This window comes from Marmota marmota, unplaced genomic scaffold (assembly GCF_001458135.2).
Source record: "Marmota marmota marmota unplaced genomic scaffold, marMar, whole genome shotgun sequence".
In the NCBI taxonomy this organism is placed as follows: domain Eukaryota; kingdom Metazoa; phylum Chordata; class Mammalia; order Rodentia; family Sciuridae; genus Marmota; species Marmota marmota.
In genome coordinates this window covers 57,092,493-57,115,425 of record NW_025999968.1, presented here as the reverse complement: position 1 = coordinate 57,115,425, position 22,933 = coordinate 57,092,493, and the positions used below count along the sequence as shown (strand labels likewise).

The following is a 22,933-nucleotide window of genomic DNA, read 5'->3' as shown; positions in this document are numbered from 1 at the left end:
CCGCCCACCCCCCCCCAGCATTATTAAGGTATAACTGGGAAATAAAAATGTTACATATATAAAGCATACAATATGATATTGATAATGTATATGGTGTGAAATGATTACTAAAATCAAGTTAATCAACAGATCCATCACCTCAGTTAAAATTAATGAATGTTGATAATCTTTATAAAGCTAAATAAGAAACTGGATTATGTCACAAATTTAATCTACAGAATTCTTCTAGGTTCTACCTTTTATAAAGTTAAGTAAATAACTTTTACAAACCATTTTTACTCTTCTTTACTTTTTTAATTCCATTGAGGCTGTAAGGCTTTCACAAGTAAAAACTACTTGGGAATCCCTCATACCTTGTGAGAATAAACAGCAAGTTTGCTACTTCAAATTATCATGAAGGAAATCTCCAAAGTCATAATCATCATAGATAAATCTGAGACACCCCAAACATACTTTGTTCCTCTACTGACCTTCACTGAAAAGTGAGTACTACTTGGTAAAGTCAATGTGCAGTTTAGTGCCTAAGGAGCAATCTGAGAACTCACATGGCTTAGACATTCCTGCACCAAAAGTTCAAACTTATAAAATGTGACAACAAAAAATGTTCATAAGGGGCTAGGTTTGTGGCTCAGTGGTAGAGTGCTCACCCAGCACATGTGAGGGCCTGGGTTCAATCTTCAGCACCATATAAAAATAAATAAAATAAAGGTATTGTGTCCAACTATAACTAAAAATATTTTTTAAAAGTTCATAAAATCCTAAAACTATTTCTATAAGTAATTCTATTTATTTTCTATGATGGCGAGATTCAGCATCAGCATCATGTTGATTTTAACAATCAGCCATTGGGCCAGAAGACTGTGTTCCTAGCATACCTGCCATATGTACAGGCAACCATACACGTGCACACCTCTCTACATGCACTTGTGAGAGAACTGTATTACAGAGATATCAATCACTTTGACTTACACCAAAATTTGCAATAGTTTTACAAACAGTAAGTCCCTCAAGAATGTAACATATTATTTGATCTATAAAGTACAAATACTATATTTAACAAATTTCTTCATATAAAACAGTCTACATGAAATATGATTTTAAATATATCACTCTAAAATAAAAATGTGATAATTATTTTTATTCAGAAAATGCATACCAGGAAAACACCCATCACAAAAAAATAGCTACATCACTAATTCAATTAGTTATCTCTTCAAGGTTTATAATTACTTCTTTTCCAGTTTCAGACTTTAGTTTACAATCAAATAAGATTATCTCAAACGTAAGTCTCCTAGTTTAACAAAAGGCCTCATAATCTACTTGATTTAAGAACATACAACTTTAAAAGTTAATTACATTTTATCCATTAACTAAACTATATTTTCAAGAATGTTCCTTAAACACATCCACATTTAGAATAGCATCCATTTTCCATATACAAATAAGATCACTTCAATAAGTTATAAAACAATCAAAAACATTCCTCCAAATGCCCTTACACTGCTTCTCCTATATAAATATAAAGGATAAAAGAGGATGAAAGGGAAGGTAAGAAGGAGGGGAAAGGACAGAAACAAATGTGGGGAAGGAGGGAATGAGGAAAGAAAAAAAAAAAAGACCACATTTTTAAGAGAATCATACACGAGTGCTAAATTCTTAATTTCATCATCAGTCTTAATAATAAATACACTACAAGCATCAACTCCTATAAGAGATTTGCTATGTTCTAATAGGATGAAAGGAGACATATACTCAACCATAAAAGTGAATATTTATTTTACTAACTGAAATAGTCCAATTCCCGCCAAAGTATTAGCCAACTTTTTAAAAGCTTAAACAAGGGCAATTACTAAGCTGTTTGTATTAACACCGCTACTTAAAAAAAAAAATTATCAAACTGAGTCCCAAATCCAAGTTTAATACATATCCCAACTACCTCTGCATTTACTAAATAATTCCCCCACACACTAAATACCGCCTATCAGAAAGCTCCCCCATTCAAAATATACCATCATTTCCCACATTTTCTTAGATAACCATAGTTTTACTGTATTTCAAAACTTGAGTCACCTGTATGCATCGTCTTCTTTCAAGTCTCATATCATCCTGATGGGGTGGGGGAAGGGAGGGAAGAGTCCAGCAGCAAAACTATAACACTGTGTGAAGAAAAACAGATTATGATAAGAGATAATGATGCAAGACAATTACCCCCTAACTGAGGGATATCTAATATAACTACAATCCCCAAAACACATAGCTAAAATCACTTCAAATTTGTGAAATTGGGTTACTATCATTTAGGCTTACTTAAATAATTTACCTTAATCTTCATTAATCAAAATCAACTGCATATAAAAACACAAAATATTCAGCTGCCAGGGAAAAGAAAAATGGTTTTACAATGTGCCTACCACCAATAAAAATTTGAATTTCTAGATATCAAATAAACATGAAGGTTCCATTATTCTATAAAATTGGGGGGGTCCTACATTTTGTAATCTTCCATCAATTCACAAATTAATATGTATGCAAATTCACCTTCCATAGTGACTTACAATCAAGGCAGAGATAATGAAAGTTACTTCAAAGGAAACATTGGTAGGATATCAAGCTACCAATGTTATTTGCAAATTAAGTTCGAAGATACCTCTCAACTGATTCCCCAAGTTCACAAGCCCTCTTGCTCATTAAGTGGTTTCTTTTTATTTTATTATAATTCTCTTACACTACTTTCCTCTTTCGTATTTATTGCTTCCACTGTTATTTCATGACTGAGAACACATGATAATAGCAAAAAGGCAGGGACAAATACAGGCTAAGCCCTAACTTACAAATGAATTGAGTCAAAAAAGTTATTTTTTTAAGTAAACACTGAAATTCAATGAGTATTCTATCAGAAACAATGCTGCTTATGTTGGTCAAGTTCCCAAGCTAGCCAAAAGAAACATATTTATCCTAAAAGCTATTATTGGTCATAGGCACTAAGAACCCTGCAAAAGAAATACAGAAGCTTTACACAATTCTAGATCCTCTAACAAAAGTTCTAAATACGTTGTTTTCCTTGCTCAATTACCAATGCTTATAATTCCCTACACTTTATACTATGGCATCCCAATCACCAGGCTTAATAATCCTTTTCTCTAACTTATTCCACACTCCTAAATTACCATCCAAAACTCCAACTGCCTCAGTATAGTTCACTTTTGGTAAGTTATAGACAAGAAATTGAAATTGAAATAGTTCACATTAATATTTGCAATTTCCAACTAGTATGCTAATTAGCCCAAATGATGCTTTTACTAGTAAAAATCCAAATAGTGCTGCAAAAGTTTGTCAAAACCTATTCAGGTAGTTTGAAGAAAAACATTTTTAGGCAAGTGGGTCATAATATATATTTAAATCTGTATTTACCCCTCCATACTTCTGCTTTTTACTTATTTCTCCTACTTTTTAATAAAAAGTTCTTAAAAGCCCCAACTTTGTAGTCCAAGTAATAGCAACAGAACATACTTCACTGAGTGATAAAGTCAGGGAAGGAATGAAATGAGTGAATTTTTCTGAAATTAGGAATTGCCTATGTCTGAAATCATTACTTATATTTGAGACTCCATCCCTGAACAACTATCTTTCCTGCTCTGATGCTATCAAGTACCACTGTAGCCAACTAGCACCCAGTTTTGAAGGTATTTGGATTGATAGATGTATGAATGAACATTAAAAGTCCCTAAAAAACAAATGCCAAATGTCTTCTCTGATATAAGGGGGGTGACTCAAAATGGGATAGGGAGGAAGAGCATGAGAAGAAGATTACCACTAAATAGGGAAGAGAGGTGGGAGGAAAAAGGAGAAGGGGAATTGCATGGAAGATGGAAGGAGACCCTCATCATTATACAGAATACATGTTTGATGTTGTAAGGAGAAAAAAAAAAGTGTGTCACATTTATTTGGGTAGAGAGATGTGATGGGAAGGGAAGGGAAGGGAGGGGAAGGGGGGATAGGAAGGACAGCAGTATAAAATAGACATTATTATGGCTGTATGTATATAGGTGACTATAAGACCAATGTGATTCTGCAACCTGTACAATCAGAAAAATGAGAAATTATACCCCATTTGATTCAAATGTATGAATTGTCAAGATCATTGTACTGTCATGTGTAACTAATTAAAAAAAAAAGAAAGAAAAGTACTCATCTGGACAGCTTTATTTATAAAAATAAAGTGAATCATCAGTCATCGAGATTAAATCATTTTTACTCCAAAATCAGAGTTTTCTCTTTAAAAAACAAAAAAAAAATCCCTCAAAAATAGTCAGTTTGGGGCAAGATGACACACACTTGTAATCCCAGCTGCTTGGGAGTTTGAAGCAGGAGGATTACAAATTCAAGGACAGCCTTGACAAGTTTGTGAGACAAAATAAAAAATAGTCCTTCTTTTAAATTCTGGCACACCATAGGGAAAGATGATATCAATTCAGAGCCAGGCGCAAGCCTATGATTGCATCTATCTGGCTGAGCCAAGAGGATCCCAAGTTCAAGGCCATCCTAAGCAATTCAGAGAGACCCTGTCATAGTGAAATAAAAAGGGCTAGAGGTGTAGCTCAGTGATCAAGCACCCTTGCCTTCAATCTCCACTACCAAAAAAAGAAGAAGAAAAAGAAAAAAAGGTCTCTAACTATGACCTATATATATTGTGAAATCCTTTAGGTTCTCAACACCACATTCTCACCTATAAAATGTTATACTGACTGCTACATACACCTTGTCAGCTGGAATGGTTTCAACAGAAATAGATGGGATTACTAATTTTTTTTTTAAAAAAGCTCTTCATTAGAAACAGAACAAAATAACAGTATTCTTTTTATTTTATTAAAAATTACTAGAGGGCCGGGGTTGTGGCTCAGAGGTAGAGCGCTCGCCTAGCATGCGTGAGGCACTGGGTTCGATCCTCAGCACCACATAAAAATAAAGATATTATGTCCACCTATAACTAAAAAAAAAATTTTTTTTTAATTATTAGAGAGCTGAGGCTGTGGCTCAGTGGTAGCACACTTGCCTGGCATGTGTGAGGCACCACATATAAATAAATAGATAGATAGATAAAATTTGCCAACAACTAAAAAAATATTTCTAAAAAATATATTAGTAATTAAAAGATTATTTCATTACTGCTTAAAATACCTTTAGGTAAAATACACACAAAATTCTGACACCTGGAAATATCATCCATATTTCACAATTAAAAATTTTTAACCTACATGAAAAAATTTGAATGCACAATGAGATTTATAAGGACAATTTAGGTAGTTCAGAAGGTGTCAATTAATTATAAGTGACCAAAAAGAAAAAGCTACAAAAATAAAATCAAAAGAAATAGTGCATAAAAAATATATAATCTGATTCTATGGATTAAAATTACATTGTAGTTATCTAAAAATTATGTACTGTGACTAACATTCCTTATGAGCTTTTACTTATTTACACCAACTGATTAAAGAGAAAAAGTAAGTCTTTTCCCATGTAGAAATTTTAGGAACAGATTTTCTAGAATTATAATAGGCAAGAGTTAAAGGGAAGAAAATATAGAAGTGTCATGCTTTCAATATTTAATACACGAGAAAAATTCTTCATTCTTCCTTATAAGATGATAAAGTTACATTGCAGAAAAATCAATAGCATTAACTGGGATTTCAAGTGAAATTCTAAAAACAAAGGACATTTATTACTCCCCTCAAAAGCCTGGGAATAGTCACAACCTTTAAGAGGGGGTAAAAATGGCAAAAAACACAAGACTTTGGAATGTGGTTACAAACCAAAGTTATTAATAAGAGCAACAGGACAAAGGACATTTGTAAAGTAAACACTTATTGTGCACCCAGCACTCAGCTAAGACATTCAAGTAATCTCCTAAGAGCCTTCAAAGTAAATAGTGTTACTTCCATTGCATCAATGTGAAAAGCAGGGATTAAAGAAACTAACTAGAATAAGGTCACAGTTTGCAAACTGGTAATACACCAAAGTTCACCTCCCCAAGATACTCCCCATTAATGATCACTAAAATGGCTATGAGAGACCATTAAAAAGATGCAAAAATCCAAGTATGCCTGAGCCTGATTTAGAACATGCTTCTGCCTCAACCATCCCCAACATGGGAAGAAGAGGGAGGGTGGGATGGAAGTTAGGGGGAGAATTTAGTCTAACAGAGACATTTTGATTCCAACCCACAACAGTGTGCTATATATTCCCTCTACTCTCACCCCCAAAATGTTAAAGGAGATAAATCAAAAAAAGATAGGGCTGGGGATGTAGCTCAGTTGGTAGAGTACTTGTCTAACATCCCAAAGGCCCTAGATTCAAACCCCAGCACCACAAAAAAAAAAAAAAAGAGAGAGAGAGAGAGAGAGAGAGAGAGAGAGAAAGGTAAAAATCAATAGCAGAAGAATCATTTTTGCCCTAAATCCTTAGGAAAGAGAAAAGATCATGAAGAATTATAAACATAGGTCTTAGATCATAGCACTTCAATGGCATTTTGGAAGGGGGGAATACCTGAAATGAGTGTTAAATGGAGATAGAATCATGTTCTGAAGAACTAATATAACCAAATAAGCACCAGGGAGAAGTTTAAGAACGAACAGCTAGGGCTGGAGTTTTGGCTAGTGATAGAGCACTTGCCTGGCATGTATGAGGCCCTGGGTTCAATCTTCAGCACCATAAATAGATAGATAGATACATAGATACATAGATACATAGACAGATAAATAGTCTGCTGGCAACTAAAAATATTTTTAAAAAGAAAGAACAACTAAGTGGATTAAATAAAATGTTGTCCACAATATTTGCTATCTCAACCACCAAATTATTACTCAGTCTCTGGACTCTCATCTGGACCCAGAAAAGATTACATTGAGCACTAAGTATTTGGACATCCCCAAAAATACAGGAATTCAAGAGAGAAATATCTCAATGCATAATGCATTGACAAATATTCTTTACACAACCAGAAGGGAGACACTGCATGGTTTCTAGGACTAAGCTATGATGGATAAGTGTAACATAATAATACAGAAACCCGGTCACTCTTTCAAAATATGTCAACTATTTTGCTTGCTGTCCTTTGTCTTCTTTCAGTGAATGTAACATTCATAATGATGTGTACAACTAACTTCTAATACTGGAGAGTATATCATATAAAGTAGATATTAGTTAGTACGTCTATCATACGTAAACCTAAGTCCCAGAGGCCTCATTTCTAGCCCAGCCCTCATAGAAGGGCTCCACGCCCACATTTCTAAGAGCTCAGTGAACTGAGCTTGCATGTCCCAGTTATGTTCTACTGCACCTAGATATCTTTAATGGGCACTTTATATTTTACTTTAACTCACTTAGTCTCCATAATTATATAAATACAACTATCATCTCCATTTTTTAAAGGAAAGAAAACTAAGGCCCAGAGAAAACAAGTCACGCCAAGTTACACATGACTAGTAGAGGAGATCAGAATCAAATCCAAGGTCTGGAATGGTGGCTCAGTGGTAGAGCACTTGCCTAGCATCTGTGAGGTACTGGGTTCAATTCTCAGCACCACATATAAATAAATAAAATATAAGGTCCACTGACAACCAAAAAAAATATGGAAAAAAAAAATCAAAGCAACTTAACTCCAAAGCCACTGCTCTCAGCCCCTAAGTTAAAATGAATTTACCATGTACCCATAGTTTCCCATACTTGGGGGAGATGGGAGGAAGGACCAGGAAGAAAGGGGAAATGCCATTTCTCTTTTGTGTATTCTCAGACTTGATTATTTAGTGTCACCATTAGACTAATATCACTTTAGGGCTACAGCCCTAACCATCCAGGACTCTTTCCTTTTGTGTGTACCACATCCATTCACAAATTCTTATGGTGGAGTTCACCTTAGAAAGGTCTTTCAAACTGGCCTCAATTACTCCACTTCTATTAATTCCATCTTGGTCAAGATTCTGGTCGTATTTGGACTCAAGTCTTCACCCATTACTGACCATTCTCATCAGAATTATATACCTTTAGAACATTCATTCCAATCCAATTATATGCAATTATGCTGTTCAGAAGCTAGAACTGCTGAACAATAAATCTTTTCTCCATTTCAAATTCAAAATTTCAAAATTTTTCCCACCATTTTTATTTCAATTACACTATTTTATGATTATAAAAAATTAGGTGCTCACTGTTTTTAAGAAACCAAAGGATATAAAATAGGTATAAAACACCGAAGTCACACAAAATTCTACCAAAGTCTGGCAGTGGAATTTATATGGTTTTTTTTTTCCTTTTTAAATTGTGTATCAACAATTTATATTTGCATCATCTGGTTTTTGTTTGGGGGGATTTGGGGGGGAGGTGCAGTACCAGAGATCCAACCAAGGGACTCATGCATGTTAAGCAAGTACTCTACCACTGAGCTGCATTCCCATCCTTGTTTTCATTTTATTTTGCAACAGGGTCTTACTAAGTTGTCAAGGCAGGCCTGGGACTTACACTCCTTCTGCCTCAACCTACCAAGGTGCTAAGATTGAAGACATGTGCCACTGTGCCCAGCAATCATTATTTTTAATGGGTACCTAGTACTCTACTGCACAGATGTAAATGTCTTTCGAGCAAACACCTATTGAGATGTGTTTTGTTTCCAAATTTACATTATCATGAATTTTAAACCTTGGAATCTGCTTCTAACCATATGCTAATAGAAATTAAGAGCAAAGTGATATGAACAAAATACAAAGCCATCATGATTTTTCAAAATCTCTTCTACTGACAAGTATTATTTTGCATCACCTACACAAAATGTATTCAAACTTTCCATTACTCAAATCAATTCTAGACAATACGAGGAATTTAAGAGAGTGGCAGATGATCTTGAGGAGCTATGGGATCAAACAAGGTTCAAATGCAGTAATTCATACTATCTGCTACTATATTCCCCTCCCTAATTTTAAATTTGGGGTATTCTCACTTTACTATGCATTCCCTAAACAAAGTGGTATCTACCAGACAAAAGATATTTAGGAAGAATATGTGGACTCAGTAGCCTGCAAGCCTTTCTCATGATTAGTTTATAAGATACATATTAAGAAAGTGCCCTGTTCCTCTTTTCTAATAGTACTAACTTTTCTAAATAGGATTGTCTAAAGTATAATAGATACACACATGTATAATTTTATCTATAAAATGTTATGTATAATTTACATTTGTGTGTCCATACATATACTTAGTTGGTTATACACACTTTTATATGTATAATTATATATAATTTTATAAACCATTGCTTTTAATTATCCTTGAGTTTCAGAAATACAGAAAAATAACAAGGCCAGAAAAATCAAAAACACAGTCATTAACAGCTTACATTCCTCCAATAAGCCAATTACTAAGAGTAGTAAATTAGTTTAGTTTTACTTTACCTTGCTACACTTTTGAAAAACTTATAGAGAAATGTCACCTTCTTTTTTTAAATTTTTTATTTGTTTTAATTAGTTATATATGATAGTAGAATACATTAATGCACTTTGATATATCATACATAGGTGGGATATAATTTCTCATTTTTCTGAGAGTACATGTTGCAGAATCATATTGGTCACGTAGTCACATAGATACATAACAGTAATAATATCTGTTTCATTCTAGTATCCTTCCTATATCCACACTCCCCCTCGAATCACTTCCTTCTACCTAATTTAAGGTAACACTATCAAGTGGGATTCACCCCAGGGATGCGGGGTTGGTTCAACATGATACAATAAATGTAATTCATCATATTAGTAGACTTTAAAACAAGAATCATATGATCATCTCAATAGATGCAGAAAAAGCACTTGACAAAATATAGCATACCTTCATGTTCAAAACACTAGAAAGGGGTTGGGTTTGCGGCTCTGAGGTAGAACGCTTGCCTAGCATGTGTGAGGCCCTGGGTTTGATCCTCAGCACCACATAAAAATAAATAAATAAAACAAAGATATTTAAAAAAAAAAACACTGGAAAAACTAGAGATGGTAGGAACATACCTTGTAAAAGCTATATATGCTAAACCCAAGGCCAGCATCATTCTAAAATGGAGAAAAACTGAAAGCATTCCCGCTAAAAACTGGAACAAGACAAAGATATCCTTTCACCACTTCTATTCAACATTATTCTTGAAACATTAGCCAGAGCAATTAGACAAAGAAATTAAAGGGATACAAATAGATAAAGAAGAATTCAAACTATCACTATTTGCTGATGACATGATTCTATATCTAGAAGATCCAAAAAATTCTACCAGAAAACTTCTGGAACTAATAAATGAATTCAGCAAAGTAGCAGGATATAAAATCAACACCTATAAATCAAACGCACTCCGATATATCTGCGATGAATCCACTGAAAGAGAAATTAGGAAAACTACTCCATTAATAATAGCCTCAAAAGAAAAAAAAATAAAATACCTGAGAATCAATCTAACGAAAGAGGTGAAAGACTTTTACAATGAAAACTACAGAACACTATAGGAAGAAATTGAAGAAAACCTCAGATGATGGAAAGATCTCCCATGTTCCTGGATAGGCAGAACTAATATTGTCAAAATGGCCACCTTCTTAAAAATTCTTATATTTAGACTTATATTTCAGGACACCTGTTATCCTCCAAATAGTCCATGTCTTTCACTTTCAGCACTAACCTCAGATGTTACTTCTTCCCATTCTGCCCCCTGGTTTCTATATTCATTTCACTTTCTTTTTTTCGCTCCCTCCAAAAGAAATATTTGAACTCTATTCTCTCCCCTAACTTTTCACTCAATATCTAGTTCCAATAAGCTGCAGGCTGGCTGCCATGTTACTGCTACTACCTCAACTCACTGTGTCTGAACTACAGTCCACTTCCCATTTCTACTCCCAGGACCATCACTCTACAATAACTTCGCACAGTCTTTATCTACACTAAACAATCTTAGTGATATGCAAAATGCCTTGGGCCTTTCCGTTCTTCTCCATGCCCATTTTAATGACTTTCTTCCTGGTCCTTTCTGCACCCACCCTATTACAAATGAGTGTCTCCCAAGCCTGATGGTTTTTTAGAGAAAAAAAGCTGAGAGACTGTACTCCAAAGATCCTAATTCATTAAACATGTATAAAGATAACAAGAACTTCCAGATGATTCCTGGACACAGCCAAGCTTGAGTACTACTGTACTTAAAGACACCTTATAACTTGACCCAATACACATCATCTTCCTGAAGCAAATGGCTTTCAATCTGTATTTAATAGCTCTATAATTTAGGGAAATTCATTCAAACCTCTTTGCCCTGTTCTCAAAGAGTTCAACAGGACATTCCATAAAATGCATTTAACCTCCTTCTGCATCAATGCTCAAGTCATTTGAGCCCGACCTAAAACTTGTCCCTTCTTCAAAATCACCTTAAGTCCAGTTTAAAGTTACTCTACCCTCTTCTCTGAACCTGCATTTATATCTTGTGAACTCTTTATGTTACATACTCACCCCAGTGAACAGACTGTCATGGTAGAAAAGAAACAATGAAAATATTGTTTTATGTAGAAAAGTGGGTTATAAAGCAGTACACAGATACCATATGATATTTGTTTTTTAAAAGAAAAGTTATACACAGAAAGAGTGGTAGGTTATGAACAAAATGTAGTTATCTCTGGAGAGAATTCTGCAAGGAATTCTTATTTTTATCCTCTGTATTTTCTAAATTTTCTAAAAATGAACATTTTTTGTGTTGAAACAAATCTTAAACCTAGAAACATAAACCTTAAAATTTTCCATCTAGAATTTTCTCAATCAATGGAAATTCTGTAAGAATGACTGGCATAATATTGTATCATCAATCACACAAGATGACTTATTTATTAATGTCAAGATTCCCACATTTAAACTTCAAATTCCAGTGGTCTCATTAAACAGAATATTCTACTTTTGAGACCCCATTTACAATCTTGCAAATCAATTACACACAGGCATGCTATTCCTCTATTAATACAGGCAGGGTTTTGTTTTGTGTGGGGCTGTCCTTTCAGTCAGTTCTATAGACCAAAAACATACAATAACTGTTTATAAGACCAGAAGTGACACAATAGGTGAAAAAAACAGAATTAATATTAAAATAAGTCTCAGGAGTAAAAAAGCCTGGAAAACCTTTAAAACACCATTATTAATTACCCTCTTCTTAAGCACAGTAAAAACCTAAATACAGTGAAAATTTATCCATTTCAAAGAATAAGTCTCATGTTAAATTATTCTACTCTCACTCCTCAGTCACAAATTATATCCTAAATCCTCTATACCAACTTAAGTTTATGCTGTTTGTTCTATGCTCTGGGGCAAACAAAAACTGAAAATAGCTATACAATGTCTACAAAACACTCTTCAGAGATACAGACGTATTCCTTGGTTTCTTCTCCAACTGAACATCAAACCTCAATCTTTCATCTTAATAAATCTCATTGAACTGTTTTTGCTCAAATCTTATGCTTTGATTCTCAATTTATGATCTCCAAATGTGTACACAATATAAATATAGTGTCGGCAACACTAACATTTCTATATAGTTTTCTCCATTAAAATTCTTAAGTCTGTAGAACTTACTTTATGTTCCATTTGTACTCTATTTTGCCTCATGTTCCGTCTCTGCAACAAAGATTATGGTACACCTACATGATAAAATACCATGAAATCATTTAAATTCTTATAACCACAGTACATAAGGGGGCAAGTTGTACATTACAAAGATCTCACAACTAACATTTTCCAATATATCTAGGCTACTCATTTATCGATATTTTCAAATTGTTAAGAAATCTAAACTAAAAAACAAAAACAAAAAACCCTCTGCAGATAAATGAATATGAACGATTCAAGCTTGTGTTGCTCATCAGTCCCAGTATGCTGTTATAGTTTATATTATTACCTCCTCCTTTTCAGTCTTATCTCCTACTACACATTCTCCCCAAATCCATGGTAGAGCTGCAGTGGACAAAGTCTCATTCCCCAAATTAGATTTTTTAGCTCAGAGAATTCCACAGCCATCTCTGCCTGTCAATACCCACTAAAGCTCAAGGCCAATGATTTCTTCCCCAGAAAGTCCCATACCACACACTTACAGACACGACTGTCTCCTAAACCCTGACATAATGGTATTTATACCATGATAATCACCCCCACTCTGCCCTGAACTGTAACTGTTCTAGCCTTGAAAGCAGGGGAAACTCTGTTCACCTCACCCTCCAAAAGCCCAGCTTCCACAATTACAGCTGATACTAAGTAAAGGATAAAAAGAAAATGTAATTGTCAAACTAACTCAGAGCCTAAAATATCTACTTTAGGTTGCCTCACTAAAACAATTTAAACAGTTTAAATTTTTAAATATTTATAATGAGCCTTTATAATAAGCACAATTAAATGATACCTGCAACCCAAAGATAGAATGAATGAGTTTGCTGTGGTTTGGCTCATAATTCAATCCAGTGCAAATGGCACAAAGGCTGGTATTTTTGCTAAAGGATAATTGTTAATATGAGCCTTAAAATATTTCATATAATTATATGCTACATAAACATTTGTAATCAGATAAAGCTTGAAAATGCTTTGGCTTTTTTCTTTTTCTTTTAAGCAACAAGCATATTTTCTGAAAAGAATATTCTTAAATGTGGACTTACTAATAAAGTATTAGAAAATCAGGTGGGTAAAAATATCAGTAACTGTTGAGCAGAAGAGAGGGATATGAGAGCTCATTATATTATTCTCTATATTTTACTATATGCTTTAAGTTTGCCATAAACTTTTTTTTTCTTAATTAAAGCAATATGAGAAAAGTGTTAGAAGTACAGCAATCTTCAAACTGTGAGAGCGCCAGGTGTAGTGGTGCAGGCCTGAAATTCCACCTAAAATCCCAGCAACTTGGGAGGCTCAAACAGGAAGATCTGAATTTCAAGGCAAACCTCTGGTAACTTGTTGAGATCCTGTTCCAAATTTTAAAATTATTCAAAGAGGGGGGTGGGCCCAGATAGCTCAGTGGTAGAGCACCCCCAGCATTGCAAAAATTAAAAATCAAAGGGGGGGGGGGGGGCTACCAGACCAAAGCAGCTAACAAAAAAAAAAAAAACTTTTGAAATTCAGTAATAATTTTATGATGAGAGAACTTACAAACTTACTATGACTGAGCAAAATCTGTGGGAGTGTTTTTGTTTTGTTTCTTTTTGAGGAAAGGATGAAAACTGCTTAGAAAACTAACTTCCATGAAATATTGTTTTTAAGTATGTCATTAATAAAAACATACCTATGTACACTTTGATTTCTGTAAGTTTCTTAGAATGTGTTTACAAGTGTAGAACTGTGATATGAAAATTTAGAGAGTTGAGGTAAAATTCAGATACCATCAGCTAGCTTTATAGGATCAATAAAACTCAAACTTCCTAGTGCCAAAGTCCACAATAGAGATAAATCCCTCTACCAATATGAACCAGCTTACAATTCTGTAACCAGTCCTGGAGGAAAATAATTGCACAGTCTAACAATTTCCCCCACAATTTTTTTAGTTACCCAAAGTTGTATTCAATTTTTAGCTTCACATGTTCTCATATTACACAGAATAGCACATTCTTCATGAAATCTAATATCAATTACTTACACATATTGAATTTATTATCAGACTTAGAGCTAAGAGGCCTTCAACTTCACTTCATTCAGATCAATCCTTTTTACCGGATGTGGAAATGAGGTTTAGAGGGTTGTGTCCCTTACTTATGAGTATCTGAAAGTTACACAAATATTAAAAAGGTATGATTATCAAACCAATGATAAAAGCAAAATAATATTCAACATTGTATTCAAAGTACACTGCCACACAGATGTGTAAATATACATGTGTGTACAATAAAGAGTATGAGCCTGTGGGTCATGGTGGCACTCCCCTGTAACCCCAGCACCTCAGGGGGCTGAGGCAGGAGGATCACAAGTTCAAGGTGCAAGTTCAAGGCCAGCCTCAGTGAGGCCCTAAGCAATTCAGTGAGACTCTATCTCTAAGTAAAACACAAAATAGGGCTGGGGATGTGGCTCAGTGGTTAAGTGCACCCAAGTTCAATCTCTAGTACTCCCCTCCCCCCCCAAAATATGAGCCTTATATATATAAATGAAAATGCTTATATATATAAATGAAAATGCTAAGGAAAATTTCAAGAAAGATTAAAATCGATCTTTAACAGCAATATTTCCAGACAAGGAAGTGGGACTATGGATATGATGGGACAAGAATGAGGGAAGAGCTGAGAGAGAGAAGATGATGACACACATCTATTTACACTTCAGTAACTTCAACAATGAGAACATATACATGCCCAGTGATTCAACTGAGAGACAAATTTACATAAATGAACACAATATTCTAAAAACCAATGATGTCCATGACAATAAATATTAAATTATTCATTCACTTCTCCAACAATACATGCCACACACTGAAGACATGAGGTGGTACTTTCTGTCACTATGCCTCCCTTCACAGACTTCACAGTACAATGTAGGAAACAGAAGTGTGTGTGTGTGTGTGTGTGTGTGTGTGTGTCAATCACACTGATATGTAACTACAAACTGTACTAAGAGTATAACTTAAGTACAGAATGCCAAAGGGGAGAACATGGAGGGAAAACAATTTAGATTTAAAAAGAGGGAATATCAGAACTAACCTTCTCAGGAGTTTACAGGTAAGGTTAACATAAAGCTTCACAATTCTTTTAATTTCCAGATCCACATGAAAACATTTGGTAAGAAAATTTAAAACTTCCAAAAAATAAGTAATTAGGGATCTGGAAGAACTGGGACACTTCAGTCAAGACAAGAGTAAATCAATGCCTTCAAATTATAGATGGAATAGTAAACAGAGTGAATAGGCTTGCTCCCTATAGTTTAAGATAGAACTACAACCAAGAGTAAGTATGATGTTACAGGAAAGTAGGTAGAAAATAAATAAAAAGAATAAAGGCATCAGTAATGGGACAGATGCTTCAAGGATGGCAGTTCCCAGTCACCTCTGCAGAGCTTGGGACCTAGAACATCTACCTTGGCCAAGATTCCAACATTAGATGAGAAACAGGATTCAATTCCCCATGAGTCCACTCAGCTAACATGACCTTTCACTCAAAGGCGTTATCACCCATTTCACTAATGTACTGAGTATCCCTCATCCAAACAGCTTGGGACCAAAAGTGATTTATACTTCTAAATTTTTCAGATTTTAGTCTATTTTCACATACATAATGAGAGACGGTGGGCCTCGAGCCTAAGAACAAAATTAATTTGTTTTATATGCATCTTACAAAACCTAAAGTGACTTTTATAATATTTTAAATAATTATGTACATGAAACAAAATTTATGCATACTCCATCATTACATTTACAGCATCATGTCAACACTCTAAAAGTTTCAGATTTTGGAGCATTCTGGACTTCAGACTTTTTGATTAAGGATGTTCAATCTGTATTTAAAAATTTGCCTTTTCCACAAAATATAATCAGGAGAACACCTTAAGATTTAAAAGAAAACTGCCTCCTCCACTGAGCTTTCCCCCACCTCCTCAGCTTCTATACTTGCTCAGAATGGTTACACAATAAGAGCAAAAACATAGCTTGGAATCTTGAGGCAGGATATTTGTTTATATTGAACCCTTCTGAAGCCACACATTCCCAGTTCACAGTCCCACCCCAACCTTCCTCAACAAGGCCCCTAACTGTGATAATTTATATATTCTTCCAGGCATCTACAAAGGAGTGTACACCTTACAGGCAATAGTAATCCTCGATATCCTGCTTTGGGCTATGAGAAAGCACTAGCACTGACTGGCTCTCCTACTGTAAAAAACAAGAAACAGAACAAAACATTTAAATTCAATGTCTCCTGACAAAGGACGAATGACAGTAGAAGAGTATGCTCTCTGAAGAAGGGGTTATGACTGCCCTGGTTCTCTAAAGACAATTTCCCAACATGGCGGAGGGGACTAGCATCCAAGGAAAGTACAGCAATCCTGCTGAGATGTGAAAGTGAAGAATAGAATTCCAGGCAGCTGACACAGCTAGAAATCTTTGACAGGGGATGAAAGAGAAGAGAATTCTGTAGAAAGACATCTCCAGAAGCCTGTGTAGGGAACCCATGAGGAGGACATGAGTGCATATAACCAGGGTAAAACCACCTAAGGATTAGCATAAACTGCTTAGAAGTTGAAAACAGAACAAAACTGAAGAATAAATAAGACTGCGAAATATTAAGGCCAGAATGGGAAAAATCTCAAAAACACCTTGTAATAGTCAATTTTATTTGTCAACTTGACTGAGCCATAGGGTCCCCATTTAGTCAACCATTATTCTGGGCATGTTTGGGAATCCAATCCATTATTCTGGGCATATTTGGAATCCTCAGCCTCCATAATCACATGAGCCAATTTTTCACAATAAATTCATATAAATCCTCTATTGCTACTACTGTGTTTCTGGAGAACCCCAACTACCACACACCTCCTTAACACTCCCTTCCCTTTTTCAGGATTAAACCAAGATTACATTCACAGGAAGACTCAGTTTGAATAGAAATCATGCCTGACCATACTGGAAAGGGCTATGAGTCACCTTGAACTTTTCCTAGATCTTCCCTAATAAAGTATAAAATCAAGCCTATACAAATTCAAGATGACTAAATAAGACTTCTAGTACAAAAACTAACACTCTTAGAAGGAAGACACAGTATTCAATCAAAAATTAGTAGGCAAGCAAAGAGAAAAATATGATCGAGTCAATCTCGAGTTCGATGAGGCTAATTTAGCAGGCAAAAATTTTTAGAGAAGCTATTTTACATATTCAAAAAATGAATTTAATGAAATGACATGATCTTTGAATGTGTGGACAGGGTATCTCAGCAGAAAAATTATAACCACAAAAATTATAAAACAAACTTTTAAAACTGAAAAATACAATAACCAAAATAAAAAATGTACCGGATACAATTAACAGAATAATAGCAGAAATCAGCAAATTTGAAGATGGACCAATACAAATCATCCAATTTAAAATAGTGAAGAAAAAAGAAGAGGCCCTTAGAGACCTATGGAACAGTATCAAATTTTCTAACATACATGTAAATGAAATCAAAGAAAAAGAAAGTGACAAAAGGGCAGACAAATATTTGAAACCATCACAGTTAAAAATACCTCAAATTATAACCAATCACAAGTGTTCCACAGTTTAAAATCAAAGATAGGGCTGGGATGTGGCTCAAGCGGTAGCGCGCTTGCCTGGCATGCGTGCGGCCCGGGTTTGATCCTCAGCACCACATACAAAGATGTTGTGTCCGCCGATAACTAAAAAATAAATATTAAAATTCTTTCTCTCTCTCTCACTCTCTCTTTAAAAAAAAAAATAAAAGATAAAAGAGATAATCTTGAAAACAGCCAAAGAGAAAAAAAGATTCTCTATATACAGAGGAATAAACATGGTAATTAACACTGACATCTCATCAGAAAAGACAGAAACTAAGAGGTGGTTCTGTGTAGACCTGTGATCCCAACCACTCTGGTTTTCCCAGGAGGAACATGAGTTCAAGGTTAACCTAGGCAACACAGTGAGACCTAGTTTATTCTTTAAAAAAAAAAAAAAAAATCCAGAAGGCAGTAAAACTCCATTAAAGTACTAGAGGGAAAAAATTTTTTTGCTTGTTTTTTTTTTATCCAGAATTCTGTATCCAAAGAAAATAATCTTTAAACCTAAAAGTGAAATAGACACTTGCAGATAAAAAATTTTAAATTAAAGAAAAAAAAATCTGAGAAAAGTCTTTGCCACTAGACCTGGACTACAAGAAATGCTAAAGTGTTCTTCAGACTGAAGGAGAATTTAAAACTACACAAAGGAATGAAGAGAGCCAGAACTGTAGATAGTTGAGTAAATATTCACAAATAGCATTTTTGCCTTTCATTAATTTCATTAAAAAGACAACTGACAGTTTAAAACAAAAATAAATTGTTGTTTAAAACATGCTAAAGTCAAAAAATAATGTAAGATATAAGGAGGAATACAAAACATGGAAAAAATTGCACAAAGGAGAGGGGCAGCTAGAGAGAGTCAATACTGTTTACGGTTTTTAAATTTGGGAAGTGGGGACTGGCAAGTGTAAAATGTCAAGTGTGAACTGGGACTTGGAAGAAAATTGATTCTAAATATTTGAAAACAGATGTGTCCCTCCAATATAGAACACCTTCAGAAGTTTATCTTAAAGTGCTCATAGTCATTACCACACACATATACATACATACACACACACACACACACACACACAGATCCTCCATCACAAGAGAATCAACAAGCAATCAAATTTCACACCCACGAAACTAGAAATAGCAACTATCTGAAAAGAACCTCAAAATATGTATTAGAATGCTTAGAGAAATAAAAACAAAGCATGATACACACACATACAAAATTATGTTCATGACTGCAAAAACTCTCCATTGGTACCTTTTATTTCAAAATGTGGACCTCTTTTCCTTTTCTTAACTCTACCATTGAATGCATGCTCGTCTTAATGAAAAGGAGCAATTAGGCCAGTCCAAAATTATCTACCTAGAATATAACATAAGAAAAACGTAGTTCAATTACAAGACGTATTTTCATCTTTGATTCTACCAATATATTAAGAAAAAGTATAATGTATTTTTCAATATTCTCCTGCAATCTTCTTCTGAGTCACTAAAATTCCTGGCATTCTAAAACAAGATCCAATAATTTTAGACTTATTTTAATAATACTTGATAAAATTTACTTGATAAAAATTACTTGATAAAAATTACTTGATAAAATAATACTTGATAAAAATTACCATTGCCAGTTTAAGGCAGACTTAAAAAAAAAAAAAGGAAACTTCCATTATTTAAGAAAAAATAGCTCAAATCTATTATTATAAATAACATGTTACTTTTTGTTGCTGTAACCAACACACCAGACAAGAAAACTTAGAGGAGAAAAAGGTTATTTGGGGCTCAGAGTTTCAGAGGTTCAGACCATGGGCAACCAACTCCACTGCTCTGGGCCAAAGGCTGAGGCAGGACAACATGGCAAAAGGTAGTGGAAAGCTGCTCAGCTTATAGCAGCTGGGAAGCAGAATATGTGTGCATAAGGAGCCAGGGACAAGATATTCTCAAGGGAACGCCCCCAGTGACCTACTTTCTCCAATCACACACCTCCTGCCTACAATTACCACAGAATGGTCCTTTCAAATTATTAACCCATCAAATGGATTGATCCACTGATGAGATTACAGCCCTCGTAATATAATCATTTTAGAACCTCCAAGCATTTCTGTGTTAACGAGATTTTTGAGGTATAATAAAAATACAAACCATAACAAGGAAGGTGGTAAAATTTTGGGAGCTGCCTCACAATTCAGATCCGAAATCTGGATCAATTTAACAATGAAAAGTTGTGAAATACAGTATTAATTCTTATCAACCCTGGGAAGCATTATTTATAATACACCTAAAAGTTACCTCAAAAGCAACATTCTATGGGGCACAGTGGCACACTCCTGTAACTCTGGCTACTTAGGAGGCTTAGGCAAAAGGATCCCAAATTTGAGGACAGCCCAGGCACTTTGGACCACGTCCCAAAAATAAATAGAGTTAGATATGTAGCTCAGTGGTGAAGCATCCCTGGGTTCAACCCCAATACTACTAAAAAGAAAGGGGGGGGGGGGGCAACCTTTGTATATAGAGTGTGGCAAATTGAAGAGTCTCCCAAAAGATATCCACATTTAATTTCTGGAACTTATTAATGTGATTTTATCTGAAACATATCTGAAACATGGCTATTAGATGTTAAGTTAAAGACCCTGAGATGAAGAAATCATCCTGTTATCAAAGTAGACCCTAAAGGCCATCACAAGCATCCTTAAGGAACAGCAGAGGGAGACCTAATGGAGACAGAAGAGAAAGCAATGGTGACCAGGGAGGGACAAATTGGAGTGGTGCTGCCATTGGGTCAAGGAATGCTAGCAGCCAGCAGCAGCTTAAAAAGTCAAAGAAATTGTCTCCTAGAGCTTCCTGGGGAAGAAAGCAAGGCCCTGGCCCTGCAGCCTCCTTGATTGAGGCTCAGTGATACCAATTTCAGAATTCAAGCAGCCGGAACTGTGAGAATAAATTTTGGACATGGGGTGCAGGGGTTGTTCTATTTTGTGGTATTAGGGATTCGATTAAACCCAGGAGAGTTTTACCACTGAGCTACAACCCCAGCCCTTTTTTTGTTTATTTCAAGAGAGGGTCTCACTAAATTGCCAAGGCTGACTTCGAAACTGCAATCCTCCTGCCTCGGCCTTTCTTTTGCTCCACTGTGCCCAGTTAAATATCGGTTGTTTTAAGTCACTAAGTTTGTAGCAATCTGTTAGAGCAGCCACAGGAAACTAACACAAGAAGGTTAAGAAAAATATTTTTAAATCTTCTTGAAATATACTCAGTCTACAAGCATTACTTACAAAAACTGCTCCAACCTTTATTGACACCCTTGGATGACTTATATTCTTAAGTAGAAAGCTATGCTTAATGTCAGTGTCTCTTTGGGAATGATTTGCAATCTTACTACTTTTTGGTGAGTCCCTTCAAGCTTTAAAAAGACAGAACCACTGAAAGACATATAAAATCTCCTTCACTATCATGCTCAGTGAAACCAAATAATGTATCAATGAATTGTATCATTCAAGAAAGTTCTCACATATTCTATTATAAACAATATAGGCTAAAAAGCCAAATGAAGACTGTCAGTGACATGAAGGCGCAAACCATATTTGGTTTTTCTATACTACTTCATCGCTATCATCTGATACAATATTTGCCACAAAAATCAACCTTCATATTTCCTGTAAGGATCCCTTACTACCAAATGCTGCAGGGGTTTGCACACTACTCTTTCCCTGCCTACAATTCTTGATAATGAACCCACAGATCTCTATTCCTAATGTCATGATAGGTTAGCAGCAGCCATGTCCTTGTCAAAACCAAGTCAAACCTAACATGCTAAAAAGGGAGGAGTCATCTGATGAGGCTTAAGAAGCAACTGTTTCACACACACACAAAAAAGCAACCGATTCTGAATATAACTAACACATTCCAAATTGTACTCCTACATTACCAACTGCTCCAAGGTTTTAAAAACTCTATGCTCTTTCCAGTAAAGGATACTGCCTCTTTCAGCTCAGTGAAATCTTAGGATTGATTAAAATGATATGCATAGAGTACCCTGCACATGGTTTGCACGGGCAGTTTTAGTTCTGCTTCCATTTACTTCAGGAAGGGGATGTACCCTCAACTTATACAAGTTTCCCCATGATTTTACTTGCCTACGACGTCCTGGCAACTACTTTAGGGAGAGAATAATTCTCCAGTACCTGACAAGAGACTATTCTCTAGAGGCTTTTTTTTTTTTAAAAGCAAGTCTCTCTTGTCTCAAGCTGTGCTCTTCACAAAAGGATCACCTCACATGGCCTCTCTGTTCTCTGAACTTGAACATCACACTCAGAACCTGTCTTTCTTAGGAAAGAAAAAAATATATATACAGTTCTTAAGAACCTTATCATGCCTTGTTTATAAGTTTCTCTATCAGATGGGAGCTTCCTTACAGGTGGAGACTACATCTTACACAGCTTTGCCTCACCAAATTACAAAGCCCATATCCTTTCACAGAGAAAACACTGAACATGTATTTAACCAAAAGCATCAAGGCACCTGATACCTTACATACTATGTAAAAATAAAGGTATCTGGGTATTATTTGGTTTGTTCTGCTACTGGTACATTTTCTAAGTTCTGCTCAATTATACAAAATCAAGAAGTCTAGATTTCTACATATTATATCCCAGTTTATTTCTAAATGGGA

At 35.1% G+C, this 22,933-nt stretch overlaps 1 protein-coding gene across 5 annotated transcripts in view; it reads right to left on the bottom strand.

Moving 5' to 3' along the window:
* Positions 1–22,933, bottom strand: part of Dyrk1a (dual specificity tyrosine phosphorylation regulated kinase 1A) — a 132,921-nt gene that overhangs the window by 81,878 nt on the left and 28,110 nt on the right. For 3 of the 5 annotated variants that reach the window (XM_048803675.1, XM_048803677.1, XM_015478775.2), the window contains one exon: positions 2,071–2,156. In XM_048803675.1, the coding sequence (XP_048659632.1) occupies positions 2,071–2,080 (10 nt within the window). In that variant the 5' untranslated portion in view covers positions 2,081–2,156. Of the gene's footprint in view, positions 1–2,070; positions 2,948–14,662; positions 14,682–22,933 lie in introns of those variants that run through there. The other 2 variants (XM_048803676.1, XM_015478774.2) reach the window with 2 other exon arrangements.